General features: G+C 41.7%; 4 protein-coding genes across 4 annotated transcripts; 3 read left to right on the forward strand and 1 right to left on the reverse strand.

Annotated features, from left to right (window-relative positions):
* The first annotated feature begins 589 nt into the window (after positions 1-589).
* On the forward strand, positions 590-1,908 carry BCR41DRAFT_349020 (hypothetical protein). Its single transcript, XM_022023395.1, has one exon. The coding sequence runs from the start codon at positions 890-892 to the stop codon at positions 1,733-1,735; it is 846 nt and encodes a 281-aa protein (XP_021883525.1). The 5' UTR covers positions 590-889; the 3' UTR covers positions 1,736-1,908.
* Positions 1,909-4,085: 2,177 nt separating this feature from the next.
* Positions 4,086-6,599, forward strand: BCR41DRAFT_349019 (hypothetical protein; the record flags this gene model as incomplete). Its single annotated transcript, XM_022023394.1, has 3 exons — positions 4,086-4,291; positions 4,382-4,762; positions 4,801-6,599. The coding sequence occupies 3 exons, from the start codon at positions 4,086-4,088 to the stop codon at positions 6,458-6,460; spliced, it is 2,247 nt and encodes a 748-aa protein (XP_021883526.1). The 3' UTR covers positions 6,461-6,599.
* Positions 6,600-14,916: 8,317 nt separating this feature from the next.
* Positions 14,917-15,581, forward strand: BCR41DRAFT_416690 (hypothetical protein; the record flags this gene model as incomplete). Its single annotated transcript, XM_022029528.1, has 1 exon — positions 14,917-15,581. The coding sequence occupies exon 1, from the start codon at positions 15,069-15,071 to the stop codon at positions 15,579-15,581; it is 513 nt and encodes a 170-aa protein (XP_021883527.1). The 5' UTR covers positions 14,917-15,068.
* Positions 15,582-16,793: 1,212 nt separating this feature from the next.
* On the reverse strand, positions 16,794-18,822 carry BCR41DRAFT_394027 (hypothetical protein; the record flags this gene model as incomplete). The annotated part of the gene is made up of 5 exons (XM_022028609.1): positions 16,794-17,058; positions 17,179-17,264; positions 17,368-17,530; positions 17,826-18,052; positions 18,490-18,822. 5 exons carry the CDS (start codon positions 18,820-18,822, stop codon positions 16,794-16,796), a joined length of 1,074 nt encoding a protein of 357 aa, XP_021883528.1.
* Positions 18,823-21,205: the final 2,383 nt, after the last annotated feature.

Consider the following 21,205-nt stretch of genomic DNA (forward strand, 5'->3'; position numbering starts at 1 on the left):
TCAAGCTTACAACCCTCGACTCTTTATCATTCTGCCTGTTGACAGCACCAAATGGGACCCAATGAATGTCTTGAGGAACAAGGTTCGCCTTCACTTCCTATGTGAATGCGAGGATCGCTCTGAAAAGGCAAGCAAGGACAGCCAGAAGAACAAAACCCATCTTGCGAGACATGAAGGATATGAGATCAGGAACAGCACAGAGTTCTTCCAAAAGTATGGGAAATACATGATCATCTTGTTACAAGGACTCAAGTTGGGGATGGAAGCATCTCCAGGTTCTTATCTGACACCTGCCCCAAGCATGATTGATACCGGTATTAAGCATGCGATCGACTATTTGAATGAACTCACAAAGGAAAACCCAGGCTTGAATGACTTCAACACAATGGATGACTATGAAGGACTTGAAGGAGCAGATCTCCGACGACTGAGCACATTCCTTCAAACCAATGATGAAAACAGGCAGCTTGGCAACTTGTACAGGATCACGGCAGAAGCAGGCCATGTCAAATGGGTTTGTGTCGACCACTATCGCTCGACGTATAAAGAGAAAGAACAGAAAGCGTTTGAAGATGTTGTGGCGATGAATGGAGGCAAATATGACTCACAGCTCGGTAAAGTGGTCATTGAGTTGGTATCCAGGATCAGAGCTAGAGAGTTCTTCGAAGCCTTGACCAAAGCTAAACATATTTACGAGTTGGATATCACATTCGATCGCTATTGGGATTGGACCAAGACTGATCTGGAAGCACTGAAGAATGCACTGAGAGTATCGAGTGTATCGATCCTTCGACTTGATCTTGGATCGTGCCGAGAAAGCATAACCAGAGAAGAGCTTTCAGCATACACACGACATGAAAAGCTAGTAGACATCATAGAACTTAACAATATGAAAACGATTCATGTTGTACTTCCTCCGGAAGTCAAACGTCTTTCCAATCTACAAAGCGCAAAATCATCACACCTTCACAAGTTATCCTTTGGGATGAGGCCTCGAAAGATGAGAGCTAATGAATTTCGACTGCTTATGAATTCACTCAAGGCTTTGGTCGCCTTGGACTTGCACTTCAACTCAATTGGGAAAGAAGGAGCTCAGGCACTGTCAGGGGCACTCGAGACAAACACCAGTTTAACCGATTTGGACTTGACGAACAACTCAATTGGGAAAGAAGGAGCTCTGGCGCTGTCAGAGTCACTCAAGACAAACACCAGTCTGACCAATTTGAACTTGAATGTCAACTCAATTGGGGATGAAGGAGCTCTGGCACTGTCAGAGGCACTCAAGACAAACACCAATCTGACCGATTTGAACTTATACAATAACTCAATTGGAGATGAAGGAGCTCAGGGACTGTCAGAAGCACTCAAGTCAAACACCAGTCTGACCAATTTGAACTTGATGGTCAACTCAATTGGGAAAGAAGGAGCTCTGGCGCTGTCAGAGGCACTCATGACCAACACCAGTCTGACCGATTTGGACTTGTGGGGCAACTCAATTGGGGATGAAGGAGCTCTGGCACTGTCAGAGGCACTCAAGACAAACACCAGTCTGACCAATTTGAACTTATACAATAACTCAATTGGAGATGAAGGAGCTCTGGCACTGTCAGAGGCACTCAAGTCAAACACCAGTCTGATCAATTTGGACTTGCAGGGCAATTCCATTGGGGATGAAGGAGCTCTGGCGCTGTCAGAGGCGTCCAAGAAAAACAAGACCTTGTGGTTTTCTGTATGAGAAACGCCTTAATCGATAAGCAAAGAATTCTGGTGCTATCAAAGCCGCCTAATGTTGGCTAGCCGACGTTGAAGCGTTGGCTGGTTTAGTTGACTGGTTTGATCATTGAAGTAGTGGTGGGGTATCTAGGCTAGATAGTAACGGATAATAGTTTGATTTGAATTTAACTGCTGACTTGTCGCTGCTAAGCAGCCGTAGCGACGTTACTATTTTTTTTTTTTTTTTTTTTTTTTTTTGATTCTTCCTCTCCTTGCTCGCTGAATGGTTCTAGCGCGCAAAGATTATTGATAGCTCATCCTTTTTGTAACAGCTCTCTATAAAGGCAAGCCTAATATGGCCATCATACTGCACTATGAAGGCAGAGAAAGATACTGTTTGTGATCTCTCCTTAGAATCGTGTGAGCATCAAGGAGAAGTGTCCAAAGGATTGTGGGATTCCTATATATCAGTCTCAAGGGGAGCTATGAGCAAATATAATGAAGAAGTAGCCCATCATCAAAGGATAGGAATCAAGAGAGCTCCATGCTCTTCAGTATAATCTTAAGAGACCTACAAACTATACAACAAGACCGGACGCTTGTTGAATCAGACGCGAGGAGTGATGAAGAGGATATAGGCGCCGGAGCCATTTATAAGTGTATGTAGCAGCCAAAGCAAGGCCTTAGCAAAGGCGCAGGCCGCTGTGAATGTCGCTTCGATAAGAACCGCCCAAAGTTAGACAGAAGAGGACTAAAAGGTGAAGTTCATTGATGTGACTATAATCGATAGGAGTGAGGCATTTTGGCAAAAAGTTTTATTACAAACGGTGCAAAACAGATGGGCTGGATGGGTGGCCTCCCATTGAGGGGACTACATGCAGCTGTATGTTTTATTATAAATAGTTCATATAGCACCACAAGTCGTTTGTTATTGTTGTCACTATTCGACATTCTCGATTCCTTAAGTTCCCTTTGATCTTATAGTTCCAGCCAGCTGTAAGCTCATCATAAGACGCTCTTTTGGCTTGCAAATGTTGAGGAATACCATTCCACTGCTACTTGGGGGGCAAGCCGTTAGAAAAGGAGCCAGATCTGCTCGAGGTATCCGCAAGATTGGTGTCAAAGGGTCATCAAATGGTCAAAGAATACTATAGGCTCTTTTGTTGACATCTAGAGATCAACTAAGTGATGAACTACAAGGCAGTTTAATAACTGAACAAATTATAGCACTTTGCTAGGGATATTAGTTGGTCGAATCAAGCAGAGGACCCATGTTTATGCGTATGTCCATGTCCAATGCATTCTGGAGCACCTAGAGCAAGAAGGATTGAAGACCTACATTAGATAGAAGCAGTTGTCAGTTCTATAAAAGCCCTTTTGCTTCTCTCTACACATTTGCAAAGGATCACCGGCCTTTCACCGCTTCATATTTGTACAGCTCATGTCCAGGCTGTAAAGGGCGAGCTTTGGTATCTATGATCATCGTTGTGGTCCAACAACACCCATCGCAACTGCGTTTAAGAGCGAGTACAACAGTGATATGCTTGTTTAAATAGCACACCGTTCATTTGACATCACTCTAACCGCAAGCTTCTTGTATTATGACATTGGCATACTTATTTGAGGTCAATAGACTGGGAAGGGTTCAGTTCATAACATTTTGAGTCGTAGTAAACACGATTACAGTCGCAACAGCATTGTTCGAGGGTTTGGTAAGGAAAGGAAGCAGAGCATCCTACTGTTAACATTCACAACGGATTAATTAATACCAACTGCAAATTTGAGAACCAGAGATGAGCAAACCAAAGACCGCTTTTAGATGGTTCTGAGTTTATCCAAAAGTTATCAGTGTTTTACCCTACTGTTCTTTGCCAAGGGTAAAGACAGTACGTATTGTCAATGAGGTTGAAGATGGTCAAGAGGACAAATACAGAGATGGAAGATAGAAGGCACATGTGTATGTCTTTTCTCAGTTTCTAGGCTTGCTGGTTTAAAGTCCGTACTTCTGTGTTGAAGCGAACGGTAAACACGTTGCAATAGTGCAATTAACTGATCTTTTGAGTATTACAGCTGCACGGTTCATATTAATAGCTCAAGGCGTTCTTTTTATATGAGTCGAGTTCTATTAATCTACTTCAATCATAACTTTGACCATTGTGGGCAAGAGAACATCCCTGACCACTATCATCTGAGAGCACTTTAGTAAGGTCACTTCACCTGCGACTGCGGACAATAGTCTCGATGGATGTATTCTGCACGTTTTTTTTATTTCGACTCTTTGTAACACGAAGCAGAAAAATGTGGTCGACTGTGTCTCTCTTTCAAAAAGTGAGATGAGGTTACTTTTCATCATCTCTTGAATCATTACCGAAATGACAAAACCTCAATACCAACAATTCCAAAAAAACGACACCATTGAAGAAGTTTGTGTCAGAACTACTGCGAACACTTCCGCAGACAATGACAGCTCGTCATCCTATGTGAGCTTGCAAGACATTCGAGACGTGTTTCCAGATGCACTACGCTTCAAGTTGGATGGGCATCCCATTCCATTACTTGTAGATTCTAATGGCAACAGGTATGTTACTTTATCATGGTCTTTTATCAATTGCTCTGGAAAGAATATGAAATCCAATTTAGCATTTTTTTTTTTTTTTTGCTCTATTAGAATCGAACCTTTGCGCATTGCATTCTATCCTGATAAGATCCTGGACGTTATTACAGAAGTATCACAGAACGGCAGTAGTAACAACAGCAATGCCGTCGTTCATTTGTCAACAACAAGAGACTCGGGGAATCTGACTCCTCAGGATTCTTCTTTGCCTTCATCAAACTTGGTTCAAGCTTACAACCCATCTCTTACTGCTCACAGCTTGGAAGAGATTAAGGAGTTGGTACTAGAAACTCTTAAAATGCAATCGGAAACAGTTAAACTACAGCATCAAGCTCTTGACAGACTTGCCATCCTCCAACAGAAAGCTGATGCTATCCTTGTCCAGACCTTTGAGCTTCATGAATATCCAATCCCTCGACTCTTTATCATCTGCCTGTTGACAGCACCAAATGGGACCCAATGAATGTCTTGAGGAACAAGGTTCGCCTTCATTTCCTATGTGAATGTGAGGATCGCTCTGAAAAGGCAAGCAAGGACAGCCAGAAGAACAAAACCCATCTTGCGAGACATGAAGGATATGAGATCAGGAACAGCACAGAGTTCTTCCAAAAGTATGGGAAATACATGATCATCTTGTTACAAGGACTCAAGTTGGGGATGGAAGCATCTCCAGGTTCTTATCTGACACCTGCCCCAAGCATGATTGATACCGGTATTAAGCATGCGATCGACTATTTGAATGAACTCACAAAGGAAAACCCAGGCTTGAATGACTTCAACACAATGGATGACTATGAAGGACTTGAAGGAGCAGATCTCCGACGACTGAGCACATTCCTTCAAACCAATGATGAAAACAGGCAGCTTGGCAACTTGTACAGGATCACGGCAGAAGCAGGCCATGTCAAATGGGTTTGTGTCGACCACTATCGCTCGACGTATAAAGAGAAAGAACAGAAAGCGTTTGAAGATGTTGTGGCGATGAATGGAGGCAAATATGACTCACAGCTCGGTAAAGTGGTCATTGAGTTGGTATCCAGGATCAGAGCTAGAGAGTTCTTCGAAGCCTTGACCAGAGCTAAACATGTTTACGAGTTGGATATCAGATTCGACTGGAATTGGGTTTGGACCAAGACTGATCTGGAAGCACTGAGGAATGCACTGAGAGTATCGAGTGTATCGATCCTTCGACTTGATCTTGGAGAATCTCAAGAGAGCATAACCAGGAAAGTGCTTTCAGCATCCACACGACATGAAAAGCTTGTAGGCATCATAGAACTTAACAACATGAAAGTGATTCATGTTGTACTTCCTCCGGAAGTCAAACATCTTTCCAATCTACAAAGCGCAAAATCATCACACCTTCACAAGTTATCCTTTGGGATGAGACCTCAAATGATGAGAAATAGTGATTTCCGACTGCTTATGAATCCGCTCGAGGCTTTGGTCACCCTGGAATTGCAATTCAACTCAATGGGGAATGAAGGGGCTCTCGCACTGTCAGGGGCACTCAAGGTCAACACCAGTCTAACCACTTTGAACTTGTACAACAACTCAATTGGGAAAGAAGGAGCTCTAGCGCTGTCAGAGGCACTCAAGACAAACACCAGTCTAACCACTTTGAACTTGTACAACAACTCAATTGGGAAAGAAGGAACTCTGGCACTGTCAGAAGCACTCAGGATCAACACCAGTCTGACTGGTTTGCGCTTGGCAAGCAACTCAATTGGGAGTGAAGGAGCTCTGGCACTGTCAGAGGCACTCGGGATCAACACCAGTCTGACTGGTTTGCGCTTGACAAGCAACTCAATTGCGGATGAAGGAGCGCTGGCACTGTCAGAGGCACTCAAGACAAACACCGGTCTGGCCAATTTGGACTTGACGATCAACTCAATTGGGAATGAAGGAGCTCTGGCACTGTCAGAGGCACTCAAAACAAACACCAGTCTGACCAATTTGTACTTGGTTCACAACTCAATTGGGAATGAAGGAGCTCTGGCACTGTCAGAGGCACTCAAGACAAACACCAGTATGACCAATTTGGACTTGAGTTTCAACTCAATTGGGAAAGAAAGAGCTCTGGCGCTCTCAGAAGCGTCCAAGAAAAGGATGATCTTGAATGTTTTTGTATGAGAAGCGCCTTAATCGATTTGTAAAGAACTCTGGTACTATTGAAGCCGCTTATTAGTGGCTGGCCGATGTTGAATCATTGTCTGGTTTAGTTGTCTGGTTTAGTTGACTGGTTTGGCCATTGAAGTAGTGATGAGGTGTTTAGGTTAGAAGGTCATGGATATTAGTTTGATTTGAATTAAATAGCTGACTTGTCGCAACTAAGCGTCCGTAACGACGTTGTTTTTTTTTTTTTTTTTATTTGATAGATTCTTCCTCTCCTCCCTTGCTGAATGGTTTTAGCACGCGAGGGTTGTTGAAAGTTCATCCTTTTCTGTAACGGCTCTCTATAAAGGCAAGCCTAATATGCCATCAAACTGTACTATGAAGGCAGAGAAAGATACTTGTTTGTAATCTCTCCTTAGAATCGTGTGGAGAAGTGTCCAGGGAATTTGGGTTTTCTATTTATCAGCCCCAAGGAGAACTAAGAGAAAATAAGATGGAGAAACATTCTATCATCAAAGGATGGGAACCAAGAGTGTTCCATGCTCTTCAGCATGACCTTAAGAAACTTATAGACTGTACAGCAAGACCGGACGCTTACTGAGTCAGGCGCGGGTGGTGCCGAAGAGAATATAAATGCCAAAGATATCTAGAAGTGTGTATAGCAGCCAAAGCGAACTTAACAAAGGAGCAGGTCGTTGTGAGATGTCACTCCGGTAAGGACCGCCCAAAGTTAGACAGAAGAGGACTAAAAGGTGGTGTCTCTGATGAGGCTATAATCGGTAGGAGTGAGGACCTTTAGCCAAAAGCTTTATACAAATGGTCGTAAAATAGATGCGCTGAATGGGTGATCTCATTGAAGGGACTACATATAGCTCTGTGTTGTGTTATAGAAAGCTCATATAGCACCACAAGTCGTTTGCTCTTGTTTCTCACTCGTCGATATTCTCAATTCTTTAGGCATCATTTGATTTTACATTTCCAGCTAGCTATGATAAGGCTTGCGGGTGTTGGACAATACATTTGACTGCTAGAGTCCTCGCCAATAATCAAATATATTTTAATTTGAATAGAATACTTAACGTACAACTCAAAGTTATAATTTTTACGACAGCGTTTTCGATTGATAAGAGGCTCGTCCTCAGACTCGCTATCCTCTATCAAACCAAACGTGTTTCCAGTATCTGGAGCAAGGTCCTCTATCTCAGGCTCCATGGCAACAGCCTCAGCTCGCTCTTGGTTTATTACTCTATCGAGTTCTGTATCCCACTCACTACTGACGACTATGATAATGTCACTAAGGTCCTCAATAGTCTCCTCTTCATCACAGACCTCTTGATAAACCTCATCGTCTAACACTTCTCCTTGTGCCCGACTCCTCTCGTTATAGTACCTCATACCAACCTTCACAGACTTCTTCCATACAGAGTAGAAGGCTCTACACGGAATCTGGGAAAACAAGTCGAGTATCTTTTTCTTCAGTAAAAGGGATGTCATTGTCATCTTTGCCCTTGAAGCAATTATGTTTTTTACGACGGCCCAGATCTTCTCAATAGGTTGAAGCTCGCAATGGTAGGGTGGAGTCTTGAGAGTTTCATGCCCACCGTTTTCCTGGGCTATTTTGCTGATAGAAAAGTATGACTCGTCAGGAAGGGGGTTAACCAATCCCATAAGCTCGTCCTTGTTCAGTGCTTTTCCATTTCCTCTTGTTGGAATAATAATATCTTTGCCCGCGAGCCACTTTGATAGCTTTCACAGTCTTGCTCTTGGTTGGCTTTTTGTTTTTTTTTGTGAAAATGGTATGAGGCGCCATCAAGGTTGATTTGGCAAGGCCCAAGTCCCATCTCATTGAGATTCTTACAAATTCACTCGATGATTTTGCCAAATAAACTGGCATTGAAGTTTCCGTGATAATCGTGATCTTGTTGCTACAACGCCTGCTTGTTTGATTCCCTCTGGCACATCAGCTCACAGCTCAGCTTCCTGTTCTTGATCTTTTTTTTTTTTTATTGAGTCTTTTGTCCTTTAGATGGCCAATCATATACACTGTCCTTAACGAATTTGTCCTCAACCTTTTATTAGCCTCATCGTAGTAAACAGCGAACGCTGCAAATATAACCATTGTTGGTTTTCTTCCTACATCGTTTACTACGCCGCCGCCACTTTAAGCCCAACATCTCGCTGCTGCATGGTCGATGTGGCAGTAAGACTCATCTAGGATGACCTCCGGTATCCTTGGCACCCAATTGCCGTCTACAAATCTCAGATTCTTGATGTGGCGCTAGAGATACGCCGTACGGAACGCGACATTCTCTTTGGATTCGTGCAAGAAGTCCTGCCGGATCCCTTTGCCCCCATAAAACCCCATTTTACAAAGGTCGCGAATAATGGGCCTTGCTGATCTGTCGATATCATAGTCGTCCTTCAGTTGGTTTGCATTTAAAGCTGCCGAATTAGGAGTTCCGCTCTTATTTGATTCAGCTATAATATTCATCACTTTCGAGCTTAGATTTTGATCCGCCTCTTTTTGGGGGTGTCCAGTTCTTCCAAGATCCTGAGGCCTCGAGGATGCCTGTGGTTGCAAATTTAATTGCCGTCACACAAGTATTTTCCCCCGCACCCAATAGAGTCGGTAGGTCCTTTGCTTTATCACATGTCTTCATAAACCACTCTCGAACTGCAGGTGGTGCATTGGATATAGCATTGGATATAGCATTATATGTACGAGCAATCATAATGTATTCGTTGCGAGTAATAGCCGCTTTATTGCGTTTAAATTCATCAGTGTCCTTTCTTTTCCCATCGGTCTGTTCGTGTAGTAAGAATGGGTTTGAATCGAGGGCATTAGGAGGTAGCCCGGAGTGCTGATTTGAGAGAGAAGCCTTCGATCCATTTCTAGGAGGAGTGATCCATTGATACTCTACGGGAGATCCAGTGGAGGCAAGATCGGCTTCGGTGGGCAATTGTAAGGATCTCCGAGGTGGAGTGGAGGGCGTGTCTGAAAACATCTGATGGACAGTTCCTTCGCTATACCAACCACTCAGGCCATTATATGGGGGCAGGTAGCTATCAGTATCAGAATTGAAAGATATTTTCGTGTTGTATACTTGAAGGGGAAAATGAGACTGAAAATGAGAATGAGGTGAATAAATGATCTGAATGTTCTGAATGAATTGATCTGAACAGCAAATTCCTAAACAAAACCATAGCTGAATTGACTTGGTGGCGACTGCATCTAATATATAAAGTTATGGCTTCGTTACGTGAATTTTTCGATTACCAACTTTTAATTCAAATCGAGTATTTTAAAAATATATTTGTTTATGACTTTTTGGCGAGGACTCTATTTAGGAGGCAAATCGTTTGAAAAGGAGCCAGAACTACTCAAGGTATCCTCAAGATAACTGTCATAAATTCATCGAACTGTCAAGAGATACTATGGATTCTTTGTTGACATCTAGAGATCAACTAAGTGATGAACTACAAGGCAGTTTAATAACTGAACAAATTATAGCACTTTGCTAGGGATATTAGTTGGTCGAACCAAGCAGAGGACCCATGTTTATGCGTATGTCCATGTCCAATGCATTCTGGAGCACCTAGAGCAAGAAGGATTGAAGGCCCACATTAGATAGAAGCAGTTGTCAGTTCTATAAAAGCCCTTTTGCTTCTCTCTACACATTTGCAAAGGATCACCGGCCTTTCACCGCTTCATATTTGTACAGCTCATGTCCAGGCTGTAAAGGGCGAGCTTTGGTATCTATGATCATCGTTGTGGGCCAACAACACTCATCGCAACTGCGTTTAAGAGCAAGTACAACAGTGATATGCTTGTTTAAATAGCACACCGTTCACTTGATGACATCACTCTAACCGCAAGCTTCTTGTACAGTATCTTGACCATTGTGGGTAAGGCTTCACCATCGAATAATGGCTGCATTTTTTTTTTTTCTTTCGAAATCTCCAAGATAAAACTTCTTTTCAGCAGTGATCTAAGCTGGAAGCGAAGCAGCAGCGATTTTTGAGAACAAGCACGTGCTGGTTAATTTTTTCAGCATGCTGGTTCAATTTTTCAGCATGCTGGTTCGTTTTTCAGCATGCTGGTTCGTTTTTCCAGCATGCTGGTTCGATATTTCAGCATACTTGTTAAAATTTATTAAAATTTTTAACTTGCTTAACCAAGTGCTCCTCCATGCACTGCTACCTCAGACATCATTCGCATTTATTTTAGAATCTCGAGCATCAATAAAAGCTTGATTACTCACAGCTACAGAATGGATAATCCTCATTCAAACATTTGTCAGTTTTGTATATGCACATGCCTAAAAAAAGATGTCAGCCATAGTTTGGCATCTGTTTTAGAAATTAAGCGTTGCCATAGAAGTCCTTTATTTTAATAAAAAAGTTAGCTGCTACTGCTACAACTCTGTAATTTTTTCAGGGCAGAGACAAAGCTGTGATAAAATATGATGTTACGGAAGTTTTGATTGGTCATTCGGTTTCTGCGTGCAGACAGGATCCATCCGGCTCTGCTGAATAACCTTTCAGAATCATTGGAAGTAGCCTGGACAGAAAGGTATGCTCGTGCAAATGGAGCAATATAATCCATTCCTCTTAATCCCTTGTCCTTTTGCTCCTTCCAGTAAAGCTCAGGAGTAAGAGCAAAACGCGCGATGTCCATCATCGGCGTTCTTGAAATAGACGCATCATAATATACCATATCGACACTAACTATCGAATGGTAATATTCTTGTTCCAAAAGAGGAAGTTGATCCCAACATGCTCCATCTTGGGTGGCGGCAAACTTTTTTGCTGCATCTCTGGTCACCTCTAGAGCTTTCTTCCTGAGAGAGTCACCATTGGTTGTCATTATGTCTTTAATGATACTCAAGGTCACCGGGTTCAGGAATAGCGATATGAGCATAACATCGGGAATGTCATCCACGGCCCACATCGTATTGATAAGCCTGTTAAGGTTTCTCCAGAGCTCCTGTGCCGTCTCGGTGTCGTATGTGCGAGAGTCCGGTAGCAACTCTTTCAACTTCACATACATTTGTGACAGTTTTGGATGGTCGGTACTGCCCACCCATTCAGTGAATTTGACTGCATCTGTCATCATATGAATGATTTCACGGAGAGCTTTGACCTCATCACGATCGAGTAGGTTTGGCTCTAATTCCTTTGCTTTCAACCTTATCTCCCTTTTTTCGGAGGATTCCATGCGATGGTAGGTGCGAGAAATTGCTTGAGAGTAAAGTAGCACTCTATTTGCCATCTTGTACTGGGAGTTCCATCTTGTAATGTTCCTCGACAGCAACTTGGCACCCTTGCCTTCCTGTTCTTCCACTAAGATAGACATCGCCGCGGCATTGCCTCTGAAAAAAACTGAAATATCTTGGCACTTGTCCAATAATTTCTTAGCGGGTTCGCATAGCTCCAAAGACTTATTGATGCAAAGCTGGATCTTATGTGAGGCGCATGCCAACCAGTGCACCCCCTTGTGATCTTCTTGGTAGAGAGCTATCGCTTTTTTTATATTAGCACCTTGGTCTGTTGTTGCGCAAATGAGTCTTTCGCTCATATCCATGCTATCAATAGCCTCAGCTGGTAAATGAATCAAAAGACCACAAAAAAAAAAAAAAAAAAAAAAAAAAACGTTAAGAACGTTAAGAACGTTGCAATACTTATGAAAATATAAAGATAAGGGGCAGATGTATCAGCATTTCACTTACCAAACTTCCGGTGAATATTTTGGGATGTTTGCACCCCATAGACTTGTTCCATCCCTATTGCAATAGATACTGGCTCGAAATTTGGCGTGAAAAAATGCATTGTAGTCCCCAAGAACTTCCTGTGATCGACGCTTGTCCAGCAATCTGTCGTGACGGCAGCGTAAAGCTTATAATAGGTAATGTACTCTTTGATTTCGCGTCTCATCTCTCGAACTCGTCGATCCATCCTGTCTTGCATAGCCATTGTGGTAGGGATATTGAAATAAGGATTGGTCATTTCAATGATTGATCTGAAGATCGTCGAATTAACTGCAGTAAAAGCGTATCCTCGAATGCTTCTTGTTCATGAGGGAGCGGCTTCTTGAGGTTCTCATTAACAATCTCATCTCGTGCGATGTCGAATTTTGCCTTTCTTGGTGGAGCCACGTCAACTTCTTCCGGATCAGGTGGCAGCATGATACCTTTAACCCTGCTCTGACAATTGCGAAATTCTTGGAGGGCACTATATAAATCGCCATGGCACTGAGTTAAGTGAACAGATCTTGAATATCCACTCCCAGTTTTCTTGTATGTAGTACCACAGATTACTCCATCTTTCAGGACCAGACACTGGAATTCTTCCTTGCTTGATTTGAAAAAATGACCAATCACGCTGTTTTTGCGAAAGGATTTTTGATTTGGAATCAGGGCTAATGCTTTTTGAGAGGGAGGGGCGTCAGAGCATTGTTCTGGCGTAGGAATGGTACCAAAATCCAGTAACTCGTACAAATCATACCATCCGTTTGATGCAAAATGACTATCCCTCAGCTCTCTCCGCCGGTTGGCCAATGCTTCAGCATCAATGGCACGTGTAAAGTCAAAAGAGGGAAGATTAATAGATCTTGAACGCGTAAAGTTAATATTGCGCTGTTGCGTGGAGCTCAATGTAGAAATCGAGGAGACTGAAGATGGGCCTGGTTTTGACTCCCGATATTGGGAGAAGCTGTTGGATGAACGGAGAGATGACAGTGGGGCTTGCTGTGCAGCAAGTAGCGTATGATTATAACGTGATGTAGGCAAAGCTGTTGATGATTGAGAACGTCCAAACGTCCTTGGTCTGGCATGATGAACCGATTGCGCAAATCCACCGGGAGGAGAAGAAGTTTTGATGAACCTCCTCTTTTCGCGACCAATGCTTACCATGGGTCTCGTCGTCTGGGATGAAGACGAGATTGGGTTCGCACCAAGATAGGAGTCTAGTACCTCAAGCTCATCACACGGCATATCTTGCGTCTCGAACGATTCGCCATTGTAGGCTGCATCACTAGTTTGGGGAGAATCGATTCTATTTGCTGGAAGACTTTTCTGGAGTTGCATTCTTCGTTCGATTTGATTTCGGCGAGGTATAAGGGTCTCTTCCTCGTCCTCGTCCTCGTCCTCGTCACTGGTGTGCTCCTCCTGATACTCATTCCCCTCCTCGTGTCCATCCTCATACTCATCCTCATCTTCATCCTCATCCTCATACCCCTGTTCTCCATTCTCATCCTGGTGAAGAGGATCATGTGTATGATTTGCCATTATTTCTTAAAGATTTTGTGTGAAAGTAAAACGGGTAACAATGGAAAGAAGATAAAGAAGATAAAGAAGATAAAGGCAACGTTGTAGCATTCAATTGGTGTTTGGTTTTGTGTAGCATGAAAACCTTTCTGTTCCACCAGCTGCCATTTTTGTTTTTTTGTGAAGAGGCAATGAAGGGTGACTACGGCTGACATCTTTTTTTAGGCATGTGCATATACAAAACTGACAAATGTTTGAATGAGGATTATCCATTCTGTAGCTGTGAGTAATCAAGCTTTTATTGATGCTCGAGATTCTAAAATAAATGCGAATGATGTCTGAGGTAGCAGTGCATGGAGGAGCACTTGGTTAAGCAAGTTAAAAATTTTAATAAATTTTAACAAGTATGCTGAAATATCGAACCAGCATGCTGGAAAAACGAACCAGCATGCTGAAAAACGAACCAGCATGCTGAAAAATTGAACCAGCATGCTGAAAAAATTAACCAGCACGTGCTTGTTCTCAAAAATCGCTGCTGCTTCGCTTCCAGCTTAGATCACTGTTTTCAGTAACTTTATTAAGGGTGAAGAACTGAAAGACTTTATTTTCAAATTTCCTTGGTGTACAGCAACAGCAGCACATTCCTGCATATTGTCTAACGCTTATGGGCGCTTCAATCTCCACTTCTCCTTGATTTAGTTGCTTGATTAACTAGAGCGTGTTTACTTGATATACTCGGCATGTCTTGCGTTTTTTTATTTTTTATTTTTTATTTTCTCTTCCTCTCTCATTCTTTGTCCGTTCTCAACCAAATAATATTTAATCATCTCTCTCTCTCTCTCTCTCTTTCTCTCTTTCTCTCTCAAGGCTTACCAAGGTAAAGCTTAATTTACTCTCTCGAAATTAATATCACTTGGGTGACGCATGTTCTTCCATTACAATTACCAATCGCCTTTGCGGTCCCTTTGTCAGTGCACGATAGGACAGGGTCTAATCCATTTCTAGTACTTCTTTAGCGGCTCCTACGACAGCTATCTTTTTGCGACTTACACCCTTACACAGGGAGTTTCGTCTTCGCCCTGTGAAACTACATCGTGGTAAGGCTTAGTGATGAGAGATAAGTGCTCCAGCTTGAAACTACGATTGCTACTTACCAAGCGTAGCCTCGACTTGCTCAATCATGTAACGTTAAACCTATATGGACATGACAACAGAATCAGCTATATTGGCACTGGTAGCCAGGTCTATACTCTTATAAACTCAAGAAGTCTGGTTTTCGTATTCAAGTTTGTTCAGACATGAACAATATTGTGCTGTTTTGCATCCAAGCCAGCACCTTGCCGGGATTATAACGATGGACCATGCTTGTGAAGATGAACATTGTATCGTGCATTCACAAGCTGGACCGTATTGCTCTTGATGGCGGCTACAGTGGATTCGTTATACAGACTGATGAGCCATCAGATGCATTTTCCTATGAGGACTTCTCTTTCCCTGTGCGCAAGACACATAAGAATTACATTGTAATAAAGCGTTTGGTGTATTTCGATCAGGCATTGAAGGGAGACATGCAGTCCACGCTTTCCGAGTTCACACACGACGCTCCTATCCGTTTCTCAGACCCAAAGACGTTTGATCTCCAATTCAAGCTCTGCTGTCTACTTATGGCCATCAAGAATACCGTACCTATCCATAATATCGCTACTCAGACGTATTACATATCCCGGACACAAGATGCATTTGACTTTCCAGACAGAAATGAGTGCCAAGTTGCTTATGAAAAGCTCTCCAATATCAAAGTTAAACTGAACCATGATCGAAGCCTCCTGGGACTACAAGAGGGCATTTTTATCCGTAGCTATTTCGCAGCATAACATATTAGACACTGCAGATGAGACTATGGCAGAGACAATGCAGGAAGGATACGATGTTCCTAGGATTTTAGACTATCGTGGAGAGAATGATGGTATGGATTTTCTGGTTCAATGGAAAGGTCTCGACGCCTCTGAAGCAACATGGGGGACTCTTCAGTTCAACTGCAAATAGTGCGTCCAAGACTATTGGAAGACCAAAATCAGCTTCTAGAGCTGGTCGTAAATGTTTTTAAAAAGCACCATGTTGCGCACGGACCAGATTTGGTGGTGGATAGAGTGTCCATTTTTTATTAGAGAATAAAAATGCAGGTATACCCACCTGATATACTCTCGGATAAATAAATATGAGATGTTGACTAATCGAAGGGACCTCATCACTCATGGATTTATTTTGGGCTGGGTCTATTACAACTATTAAAATTTTAGGGCTATCACTATCTACCCTACTCATCCAAAGGGACAGACTGAATTTGCTCAGGTTGGTAGTTATCTGGGACGGCTAGTATGCCACGCCATGCAAACGTTGGGGAGACACTCCTTAATGCTGAATTTATCAATAAGTAATAGTCTTTTCATTTCTGATATCCTTTCTGTACCAAACTTTTTATTTTGACGAGCGCCTATCGTTTTGGCCGGGCTGTTGTATTCCCTATTCGTAACAACAACAATGACCACATCAAATCCATTCTAGTACTCCTTGGTTGCTTTCTCTATACAATCATACCATTCCTGAGAGTATCATGGTTGAATTTGTCATAGGACGTTGTTAACTCGGAATGTTTCGTTTGTACAAAAATGGCAAGAGGTTTTCCTTCTTTGGACTGCATTATCCACTGGCAGTCAAGACAAGCAGTATTTTTCTTGCACAAAAAACAAGCCGTCCTCTTAGCCATAGGTGTTGCCATCCGATCGAGCGACAAGGCTCCATTTTTTCTGTGAATACATTGCTTCCTCTCCTTAAAAACATCATTGTTACGCAATACTACACGCCGATTGAGAATATCCTTGTTCCCTTTTTGCGTCTCGGAAGACTTTGTATAAATGGCATGCCACACTTGATCTCATTTCAGCAGGGGCATCTTGCTCCTTGTGGACCTTGCCTTCGAGTTTGTCCACCAAATCGCCCCTGAAATCATTTTCGGGCGCCAGTTTTCAGTATCTTTAGTTTGTTAATATTGATCATCCTGGATATAACTGCGACATCAGTGTTGATCAAAGCTTCGATAGGTGCTTTCTGATAATATGGGAGAAGATTTTCAAAGTCTTCCCATTTCCATGGCATCCTCCTTGTTGGGACGTATAGTAGGTCGTTGGGACGTGTAGTAGGTCGTTGGGAATAATAGGTTCATGGGAGGACCTTTGGTTGAAGATCTTCAGCATCGCGAACGGCATTACAACTGTGACACCGAAAGGGTGTTGTTCGACTTGAACAAGAAAAACTAGTCCTTCTATCTCAACTTCTCCAACGGCCTTCCCACTTGGTAAGATAAAGAAAGTTCCGTGTGATAACCATCTTTGTGAGTGCAAGCGAGATTATCACACGATGATCATCTAAGGAGACCAAATCTTCAGGATTGGGAAAATACTTCTGACTTACACTTGAGTAAAGGTTATTCCCCCAGTCGAAGTCTCTTGTAAGGACTGATGGTTCCAGAAGGAGATCGATGTAGTATGGAATGAAGCCTGTATCGTTTAGAGCAATGCGAAGGTGATTTTACTTTCCATCAACCTTAATCAGTTCTAAGTCTGCTTTCCAATATCTGTCTCGGAACATTTAGGTCACCACCTCATAGTTCAATGGCCTTAGCTGGATCAACGATATCCCATAACTCGAGTGTAGGTAGTGCATGTCGATGGTAGATGCCCCAGTACAAACTGGAACAATAAAGTGCTGAGCATTCTTGTTGGGATTTCCCACGCCATGAACGCACCAATGGATCTCAGCATCTCTTTGAAAAAAAAAAAAAAAAAAAAAAAAATGCGAGAGTCTTCCCGGGATCGAGACCCTTTAGATCCAGCGTCTGATATATACTCCTGATATTCATCAACATGAATAATAATAGCCACGAGGAGCTGTCCATTCGCATCGAGGCGGCGTCTTATTATCTCATTAAGTACAAAACCCACTGAGTAGAGTTTGAGAGGATATTGCGTCATGAATTCTAGCCCACAGCCACTGCCAGTCGTGCACCCATTCGAATAGGGCCTCTGTTTTTGAACGTTTCATCAACCGCAAAGTTGTACCTTGATTCATTTTTAAGGTTGACATATAAGTAGTAGGCGTTCTGGAGAGCTGTCCGAAACAAATTAAGATCCTTTTGACCCAATCCAAAATCAATATTCATATTGTCGATATGGTCGATTAAATGTTGTAGCTCATATCCTGCGCGTGTTTTCCCTATACCTGATCCCCCAGGAATCGAGATTGTGGTATATTGTGGCGGGTTTGACTGTGCCTTAAAAAGTTCTCTCTAACGACAGAAAAAAACCTTTTGGGTGAAATTTTCGCGATCGTAAAATGAATGTGGGTAAGTGATATTCTGGGATGTTCACTTTCGACCTTCAAGCTCAGATTCTAATGTGCTGAGTCTTTCTCTCATGGTACCGTTCTCATCATCCATGGCTTCCTTGTTTCACATAACCACAAATTCTTGGGATACCCCTAACTAAAAGATAGCCACAAAAGCCTCAAAGCCATGAAATCTTCCGTCAAGGTGAAGCTTCCTGGAAGCTTCATCAGCTGAAAATATCAACAATCAGTCCACCGAAGCCCTATCAGCTGGAAATATTAACAAGCAAGCTACTCTGCTGCTCTGTATTTTGCCTTTACCTAATGCTGTAGCAGAGAAACAATAAATAAAAGGCGTTTAAAAGTTTATCAAATTTTTAGAACAGAGAGAGAACAAACAGCTAATTTCCTGCCCGCTGATGGCCGTTGAACAATGACGTGAATAGTCTCCTCAGGCAGAGGTGATGTACCAAATATCTTGAGGATCTTGCTTGTTGCTCCAGTGAGTAGCTCCTTTGTTTTAACATTGGCGAGATTGACTGTAGTGCCTTCATAAGGAACCGAGACCTTATGAGGGATGAGTTTGTCAGCGTCAATGTCTTGAAGAGCGTTTTCTTTTTCTTTCTTGATCGCCTTTTTGAGATGGCTGCTAGTTCCTTGAGGATTGATATCCACTGGGAATGCGACAGACTCCCCATGGAGAATGCAAAAGAGTGAAATTTCGTCTGACATTTGGTGTAGTTGAATGCTAAAAAGGGAAAAAGAAAAAAAAGAAATTAATTTAATGCGGCAAAGGGTGAGTTTTATTGGAAGGCGGTGTGAGAGTGCCGGTGTTATTGTAATGAAGAAGAATAAGAGAGTGAAGAGAATAGATAAAGAAAGAAAGATGGGATATGTAGACAATTAGCAAAATAAATAACTAGGCTCCAATCTTCCTCAACATCCATCCAAAACAACGCGATAGCATTGACTACGCTTTTTTTTTTTTTTTTTTTTGAAATTTTCTCTTTAATGGCTCGCTTTTGTTACTTGACTGAGAGATCCTTTGCTGAAAGCAGAAGATAAAAGACACTGAAGAGGCCAAATTGGTGTGATTTGATCAGAAAGTGCTGTGCACCTTTTAATTAAAGAAGAAGTGTGACTGCGATCATTTACGTACAATGAACGAAGAGATTAAATGCAAGCGTACTGAACTATCACACTCCAAGATCACCCACCCACCTTTGCTCTATTACTTTGTCTGCGTTCTTTTTTTACATCTACAGTCATGATAGTACCAAGATGCTCGTGGTTTTTCATTCATCTACATGTACTCGGCCAAAGGGTTTCAAAAACTTAGGTAATTGTATTTACATATTGACCTTGGCGAAGCTAAAAGATTAATAAGATTAGCCTTGGTTGATGGATCTAGTGAAGAATGAGAAGGGGAAAGCAGCCTCTTTTCTTTTGTTTCTTTTTCATACTTTCTCATCAAAACACATGGATCCGATCCGACCGTATAAATATATTATTATAGGTGTATCCATATAAACATGCTTTGTTTATACACAAAAGTGCTTGAATAATAAAATGAATCGCTGACACATGTAAATCAATTAAGTCTGCTCACACTTTTTTTTTTTTTTTTTTTTTTTTACCTTGATGCTGGATGTCTGTGTGCCATAAACATTTGGTTTTGCATATCGACAAAGGTTGGGTAATAAAGCGAGTTGATTAAATGAACGGTTACATCGTTGGTTGTGGAGGGGGGAAATTGTATCTTTATATTGCTTCGTCACTTGTGAAACTCTTTTTATTTATTTTCTCATGATCAAGACGACGTAATATCGTATATATATTAAATACATCTGAAAAGCGATTGACATGCGCGTATAGCATTCATTTATTTTTTTTATTCACAAGACGAATGTTGCACAGGGAGAACTTTGGACAGGGAACACATTCATTCCCTGCAAATTGCATTAATAAATGTGATACATTCATTTTTGTGGCCATGATCAGCGAAAAAGGAGACAAGACTGGCCACTATTGACAAATAAATAAATATATACAAATATTTTTATTTAAAGCAAAATGGACAAACGTCGAGTTAGAGATTTAAATGTGGATAGAGCAATCCATAGTAGAACAGGTGCAAGGCACTAATGCAGCTTGGACGGTCTATAAAAATTAGTGTAGAAATCGTTCAAGGAGAATTTTTTTTTTTTTTTTTTTTTTTGAAGCGTCCATTCGTTCGTTCAGGACGTATTTTCACACTTTACTAAAAAAAAAAAAAATTCCCTAGACCATGAACCCAGGGACAATTCTAGCTTCCTCTCTCTTTCACTCCTTGACGTTTCGTCTGTTGTCTGTGAGTTAAAATGTGGAGCTGGAGTAAAGACAAAACTCCTGTTTTAAAGAATAAAAAGAATAATAAAAAAAGAAAAAAAAGAAAAAGATTTTCCCACCCTATGGGTTGTCTCTCTTTCAATCCTTTCCTTTACACCTTGGTGGCGATACGCGTATAGTCCTATCGTCCGAGCTTAAATAAATAAATAACCGAGAATGTGTGTGATGTGTTTTGTGTGTGCACAGATATTTGATTTGTTATTTGTTTAAAAAGAAAATAATGGGCTCTTCATCATTCCTCCCGAGCGGGAATACGATAAGCAATTGCATTTAGACACAGATGTCCATTTTTCTTTTTCCTTCAGGCATGTGCATGCTTCTTACATGGGGTATATCTTCCTACATGTATAATATATAATATGTACAGCAGAATCTTTTACGTTTTACACACGTACAGACGTGGAGAGTAGACCCTTGGTAAAAACCCAAGTCTATTGGGATTCGCTCTCAGTCTTCTGTTATTTTGACTCTTTTCTAAAGAAAATAATATATAAAAAAAAAAAGAAAAAGAAAATAAAAAAAAACGTTGAGCTGCTCTTGTTTGCCGTGTATAATTTTTTATGTATACGCTGTTTGGTTCACCTCAAAGGTAGTAGACGATCTACCTGTACATGTACAGTCACCTGAAATAAAGTTTGGACAAAATGGATTTTCTTGATTTTTTTTTGAACAACCTGGACAAACAGCTCATATGCAACATACATAAAGACTTCATCAATACACATGA

This window comes from Lobosporangium transversale, assembly GCF_002105155.1.
Source record: "Lobosporangium transversale strain NRRL 3116 chromosome Unknown BCR41scaffold_9, whole genome shotgun sequence".
NCBI classification, from domain to species: domain Eukaryota; kingdom Fungi; phylum Mortierellomycota; class Mortierellomycetes; order Mortierellales; family Mortierellaceae; genus Lobosporangium; species Lobosporangium transversale.

What these genes read in the sequence shown, in the direction of transcription:
- BCR41DRAFT_349020 (XM_022023395.1), top strand. Translation starts at nt 890, where the DNA reads ATGAAAACGATTCATGTTGTACTTCCTCCGGAAGTCAAACGTCTTTCC.